The sequence below is a fragment of the Actinia tenebrosa genome, unplaced genomic scaffold (assembly GCF_029948245.1).
Source record: "Actinia tenebrosa isolate PJP-AT-01 unplaced genomic scaffold, QUT_ActTen_1.0 PGA_scaffold17__23_contigs__length_9995812, whole genome shotgun sequence".
NCBI lineage: Eukaryota > Metazoa > Cnidaria > Anthozoa > Actiniaria > Actiniidae > Actinia > Actinia tenebrosa.
In genome coordinates, this window is record NW_028292577.1 from 4,507,248 (window position 1) to 4,514,497 (window position 7,250).

The 7,250-nt window shown below is 38.2% G+C and overlaps 1 protein-coding gene across 2 annotated transcripts in view; it reads left to right on the top strand.

Annotated features, from left to right (window-relative positions):
* Positions 1–962: 962 nt before the first annotated feature.
* Positions 963–7,250, top strand: part of LOC116302795 (diacylglycerol lipase-beta) — a 16,099-nt gene continuing 9,811 nt past the window's right edge. For both annotated transcript variants that reach the window (XM_089031869.1, XM_089031870.1), the window contains exons 1-8: positions 963–1,117; positions 1,222–1,334; positions 2,266–2,713; positions 3,231–3,434; positions 4,854–4,892; positions 5,900–6,024; positions 6,591–6,723; positions 7,040–7,123. In XM_089031869.1, the coding sequence (XP_088887995.1) occupies positions 1,240–1,334; positions 2,266–2,713; positions 3,231–3,434; positions 4,854–4,892; positions 5,900–6,024; positions 6,591–6,723; positions 7,040–7,123 (1,128 nt within the window). In that variant the 5' untranslated portion in view covers positions 963–1,117; positions 1,222–1,239. The remainder of the gene's footprint in view (positions 1,118–1,221; positions 1,335–2,265; positions 2,714–3,230; positions 3,435–4,853; positions 4,893–5,899; positions 6,025–6,590; positions 6,724–7,039; positions 7,124–7,250) is intronic.

The following is a 7,250-nucleotide window of genomic DNA, read 5'->3' on the forward strand; positions in this document are numbered from 1 at the left end:
GATAGTTCATGTGAATTTCTCGGGCTGTGCCCCCCTCCGTCCCAAGGGCGGATACAGCCAAAATTTTAGGGGGGGGGGAGGGGGGCTAATTGAGTTTCTTCCGTCAACACAACGGAAAACAATTAAAAAAAGCATCTAATTCTTCAAATTTTTTTTTGGCTTTTTTTTCTGCAGAAAGGGGGCTTCAGCCCCCCTTTGCCCCCCCTGGATCCGCCCTCCGTCCCCACCCCCGTTCTAAAAGAAAGAATGAATAGCCAAATTTAAACAAACAAATAATTGAGTGATTGAATGGAAGGAAATAACTGAATAGAGAAATGGATATATGGGAAGACTGGGAGAGAGTAGCTGTACGTATGCAGGGGAGAAGGAAGGGAGAGAGGGTAAAGAGGTCAAGGTCATGGTAGTCGGCGCGGTGAACCATCGCCCTTAGTACAGTGGATCCTATTAGTATATTTTTTCAAGTCCATTTAGCCACTCATTTTAATAGAATCTGAAGAAGGGGAAAAAGCAATAATTATTCATTAAAATATTTCAATTATTGATTTTTTTAATTCATTCATCTTTGCTTTTTTTTTCAAATTCACCCAGACAAATTTTCAAATCAATTAGTCAATCACAAGTGAGTATTTTTCAAAAAAACCCTGATAGAATCTGTACAAATTTTCATATTTCATACACCGAATCGAAATATGGCGACCAATTTGAATAACTATCGTCCTGCACTGACTAGCGACTGACTAGCCTCCTATACATGTGAAAATGCTTTTATGTTTCCACGTGAACACGAGGCTAGTCAGTCGCTAGTCAGTGCAGAACAATAGTTATTCAAATTGGTCGCCATATTTCGATTCGGTGTATACATTGTATTTTTTTTTCTTCATACATATATGTGGTCACGTGTATTATATTTCTCTATTTTTCCTCAAGGTGGGTTCCCTGTGGTTCCAGACCCTTCCCTTCGTCTGGGAACGCCTGTTGGAGTTTCTTTCCTGAGCGAGTAAAAAGAACATTTCACTCAAACTGATGTCATTGATCCAGAAATAATGCACTTTAAATGCAAATGGTAGGCGTCTTCCAGCATTTAGACACTAAGAAGAGATATTGCTTCGCAAGCTGAGTAAGTTTGAAGTTATAAATCCATTACTGAAGTCAAATTTGGAAGAATAATGAATGAAGCCATCTCATTGTAACTTTCCTTTTCTCCGAATGCTTCAACTTTAGGTTTATTTTTGTTTAAAAATGCCAGCCCTTGTGGCTTTTAATCGTCGTTGGCAGATTGGAAGTGACGATTTGGTGTTCGTGTTCGCTGGAGGTTTGATGGCAAGGATCGCCTGGTAAGTGGGTAAAAATAATTTGCCACCAGTTATACGTTTTATTCATCCGCCATTTTGAATCATGGAAAACATGACAAAATATACATAGAAATCTGGATCACTTTGATCTCCCATAACTCCGCTAAAATGTCTGGTTTTTCAAAATTTAAATTTAAAATTTTAACTGGCATTTATGCCTGTTTCCAGATTAAAAATTAGGCTCTTTCTTGGTATACAGATCCCCGTTCTGAATCTATCTATTAAGGTGACTGCCTACTTTTGGAAAAATTATTTTTTTTAAAAAAAAACTTTGATTTTCAGAAGTGAAATTTAATGCTGATTCCAAATCTGGAAAGGAAATTTGGGTGTCCAGAGCTTGTTTTCGAGATAATCAGCAATTAATGGAAGCCTACGCGCAAGCTTTTGGAGCAAAATTGCGCCACCGGAAGTGATTAGAAAAAAATTAAGATTCATAAGATAATAGTTATTTGCAGACTATATGATTGCACGAATGAAGGCTATGATAGTCATTCTACAATAATACGTGGATATTTTCGACAAAAAGACAAATAGATACATTGATTTGTCATATTTTGTAGTTTGGGTGCTCTTAAAAAATCTCATAAAGTCGAAAAATTGATGCTAAAAACATGTATGGTTCTTCAATAAAATCTTGTAGATTTTTCAGTGGTTTTTGAGCGCGCACACATCGTGGGCTCAAATCAAACGTTCAAAAGTAAGCATTTGCCTTAAATACACCTATGTGCCATATATATGATTGTATACTGTGTCGGCCTTTAAATGGTCACACCTTACCTCAATCATGTTCATTTAACTGATGAAAACCATATTAAAACTAGCAATCATCTTTAGATCTACTAGTATGAAAATTAGTGTCATATACTATTCGATCCAAACTAATACTATATTACTAATAAATTCATTCTTACAGGGTTACTGTGTTATGCATTATATTCGGTGTCTATCACAGCCAAATAAGGTTATGTACTGCAAGCTTTGCTCTTCAATCATTCTTTATCGGTGTCATCGCCCTAACATTTATCGTCATATTAAACGAGATTGCAATCATCTGGATGAGTATGCGGGGGAGTGTAATTAACACCAGACCACGGCGGCACATTCCAATCTTGCTGTATATTCAAATAGCGTTGTACGTGCCAGAAACTTGCCTATCTGCACTTGGTATCTACTGGGCTTTTTATGAGAGCAAAGGATGTGAGGATGGTCTTACGATACCAGTAAAAATCACAGTAGTGCTTCAATGGTGCTTATTTTTGACAGTCTTGGTTGTTGTTGTTGTGTTTTTTGATCCACTGGGATCAACTCAGATCACTGACCATGGTGAAGATAGGCGTGCTCTTCAGGAGAAAACCACCAAGGTATATATAAATATATGTATACATATATATAGTACAGGGGCTTTTGAGCACCCTAAAAAGTGTGTTTGGGGGGAGGCATTTGAGTCAGTTTTTATGAATTTTATTGCCATGAACAAATGAATACCTTGTTTGAAGGCAATAAAATAGCAACTCTAATATCTGCCATTACTGACATTGTTGTCTTGTTAAATTCAGTATTATTTGTTTGCCAATTTTGTCCACAAATTATAGCATACTGTAATATCAGGGAACGTCTGTATATACTAGTAAGCATTTTGACAGGTCGACTGAGAGGGAGGGAGTAGTTACCAGTACGAGGATTCTTGCACTACTACCTAATAAGTATAAGTATATCATTATATCACTGTATATACTAGTAAGCATTTTGACAGGTCGACTGAGAGGGAGGGAGTAGTTACCGGTACGAGGATTCTTGCACTACTACCTAATAAGTATATCACTTCAGACCTCTCTTAATCTTTGTTTTGACACTGCTCCTTGACCATTTTTCCTGTAGATATGGGAGCGTCGTTGCAAGGTACTGTGTTGCTGTTTTGCTAGTTGTGACGAGGACTACAGGGATGCCATTTCTGATATCGCTGGCATGTTTGCATCAGAGCTGCATGGAATAGATGCTGTTCCTTCTGATGTTGCTGCAGGGTTAATACTGCTACAAGAGCAGCAAGAAGAAGAAGAGAGACAAAAAATACAAGATGGCCAGGTATTCTCATCTAAATATAGGCCCTATTTTATTTCACTATACTCTGTATTCCAGGGCTGTCAACTCTCCCAGATAAACCGGGAGTCTCCAGATTTTGGCCCATATCTCCCGGTCTCCAGATTAGAGTCTCAAATCTCCCGGATAATCGCCAAAGCTGACCATTTCTTGTGAGAGTCGACATTCACAACCATAAAATTCCAATTATTTTGTGTTGTTTGTGTTATTTTACATCGCTAACAAAATCAAAACATTCCTAATAAACTGTTATTGCAAGCAGGCCATTGTAATGTAAGCGATAATCTGATTGGTCAGAAATAAACCAATCAAATGTTACAAAGTGAATGACGTCTTTTCGCACGCTCTTTTCCGCTGTGACGTCATGTCCCTTCCCTATCAATTCTCCAGATTTGAATATCTTTGGGTGTTGACAGCACTGGTATTCGTTGATTACAGATGTATATACGGGTACCTATTTCAATAAGCGTTGTCATCACCAAAGGTGATAGGCAATAGGTCATTCCGACATGGAAGTGGTTTCGTTGAATAGACCCTTTGCAACACGTCAGAATGCAGCTTCATTTGGAGGACATAACAATAGGTTTCCATTTCTCATGAGATTTGTTTCCAAATTGAGCTGCTTTGACAACACATGCAAGAGGACTATACAAAGAACATTGAATCAGTCTCAACACTAAGATCTATGTTCTTGATGAGAATAAGAAGCGGAAACACTGAGTCATTCAAGCTATTCTTGAATTCTCCTATCGCTTTTCGCCTATTGCCTCATCACCTTTGGCAATGACAATGTTTATTTATGTTTATATTTACGAGTTGTGCAAAAGCAGCCAGGGGTCTTCATGGAAGAGGACGTTTCCCTATAAAGGCTGCAAATCCTCAGTACCAAGATCCTGCACTACATAGGCAGTGTGAATCCAGGAGATTTTGCTTCTCTCAGCAAGAACGCATGAGCCAATCAGAGAACATTTTGTTAAAAGCTCAACATTTTCTACTTCTAGGTTTTCAGGTCAATAAACGACAGTTTTTACTCAAAATTAAAGAAAACAAGACTAATCTGTTTGAAGAATCATCAAAATATATCAGTATTGTTCATTGTTTTTGGTGGAAAATGTTACATCATGAAGTTTATTCAAAAAATTTTTATTATAATTTTGCATATGTTTTGAATATTCCCAAGAGAATTAAATAACAAAAGACATGGCGGCCATGTTGGAGGATATAACAAAAGAATTTATTGACAATTCTTTTGTTAAGCTCCTCCAACATGGCCGCCATGAAAACCACAATACAGGTATATGCAACATGCCTCCAACCTTTATTGAATAGCTGTATGCTATATGGTTATTACGTGAATGTTACCACATGGGCATTTACTTAATGGCTTGTCTTTTTCTTTCCTAGACTAGCTCTGAAGGGGTACCAGTTGATCTATCAGATCCAGTGAGTGATTTTAACTTTGTTACCAGTATATTATTTCTAATAATTATATTTTTATTATAAGATATAAAATAAATCACTTGTAGAGACAGGCACTAGCATGTGCCCCCCCCCCCCTCCCCAAAACCTTTTCTTTTGACACCAAAATTAATTAATTCATGCGGGATTCCCTATAATCGAGACCTTGCAACATCCCTGCAGACAGGCATTAGATAAACAATTGAAGCTGCCATAAATACACAGGTACTACTTCTTGCCTGCTCGCAGCACTTTACTTGCAATATGCAACAGCTAGTTATATTTACTTAACAAATTACAAAAATGTTGTCAAAGGGGTTAAAAATACCAAATATTCAAAGTCTAGCATTTGAATGTGTTTGTTTTGAATTTACTACTTTGACGATACGGCCGCCATCTTGCCAGGGTGCAAGCAAAACAAAGATGATGGAGAATACATAGAGTTTCGAGTGTTTGTCTTCCTTTTATGGGTAAAGGTGATCAATGTGCCGTCTTAATTCATCTCTTGTTGTAATCTCTTTTGGTTAGCTGCTTTATATCAATCAACGTTGTTTGGGTAGCATGGGTGGTGTTCACGTCGTCTTTCACCACTATGAGTCCAACGGGTCGGGTCGCTGGTTCGAGCCCTGCGTTCACCACATGTGAATTGAGTTTGTTTGACGTGTTGTTCTCTCCCTTGCCACGAGGGGTTTTCTCCAGGTTCTCTGGTTTCCTCCCTCCGTAAAAATCAACATGTAAGCTGAGCGTTGTGTGCATAGAATATTTAATGGAGTGGTAGTGCATGTGAGTGAAAAGTGTCCCCAATTAATGAGAAAGCACTAGAATGACTAGGCACTTAAATAAAAAAAGATATTTATTTATTTACTGCAACAAAGCTTTATTTGCCCCCTGGTCGCTCCATAATGCCTTATGATCCATAGATGGTCGCTGTATCATCAAAGTAGTCAATTACAATAAAGCTGTACTTCTAATGTATAATCATCTTCCCACAGAGTCAGAAAAAGCTGATAGATGATGCAGCACATTTCATGAAGTATTCATTAGGTTCCTACGGCTGGCCGATGTATGTGTTCATGAATCCATGCTGTGGAACGTTCCATTTCTGTAGTAAAGTCAGGTAATCAAACACAATAAATGATCAAGACTGAGCTGATCAAGGCTAACGTCCTATCTACACAAGCTGGCAGATAAATTTAAACAGCTGAGCTCTTGATCAATAAATTAATTACAACCACATTCAATAATTTTTGACAATTATTAAAATTAGGCAGCTGACTGGTGCTTGGAACACGTTTTCCCTTTTCCCATCCATACTAGTCTCTTAAATTGCCCCCCCCCCCCCCCTTTTTCCTATGTTAGACAAGACAAGACAACAAATTTTATTGGCTCCGTATAAACATATTTACATTGGATTGGTGCCAATGAAAATATAGAATAGTTCAATTAATTAGTTAACATATATTGACTTCAGCGATCGCCGCCCATCGATCTATTTATAATGTCAGTCTCTCTCATAATGTATTTATAATGTATTAGTCTCATATATTTTCCAATATTAGCCCCCCACCCCCCCCCCCCCTTCACTTATTAGGGTGCTCTGCGGCCCCTGCAGTGAGATAAATATTAATAATAATACTGAATGTAATCTTCGTATTGATACTCTTGTTTCTATATTGTTTATAGGTGGCTTTCTTGTTTGGGACCAAGGGCGAAACATATTATCAATGATAACTGCTGCATGTGTAATTCAGCTGCTATCCACCTTCAGTCATCCTTGCCTGAAAGTGACCTGATCTACTGCACCTATCACAACAAAGTTAGTCCAAATCTTTGCAATCAGCCTTTGCACTTTTGTTGTAGACTGCAAGCAGTCCCACTTTCCCTCCAGACTCAGTAAAAATGAGGAATTTGAGATTCCTGTGGATGCGCACAGAGACTCTACTTTTCCTATTCCTTCTCCCCACTTACTTGGCTCCAATCTACGCGCGCCCACAGGAATCCCAAAACACTTGCCCTTACTAAGCTTACAGGGCCACTACAGTCTACTTTTGTTGCGCTGGAATACAGTAACCCATTTTCACAGCTAATCAGTCAGAAAACGTTTTATACTGAATCTTTTTCTTTTTCTTCAGCTATATGAAATACCCTTTTACGTTGCAATAGATGACAAGGCCAAAGCTGTGGTGATATCGATAAGAGGAACCCTTTCAATGAGGGTATGTATTAGTGGCACATAATTATTCTTCCCATGAGAATAACACGGCACTATTCTGTAATAAAGTTTAAGGTTAGGTTTTTTTGGGGGTTAGGGCACAGGTAGCCCAAGCTTGGTTTCTGTGGTGT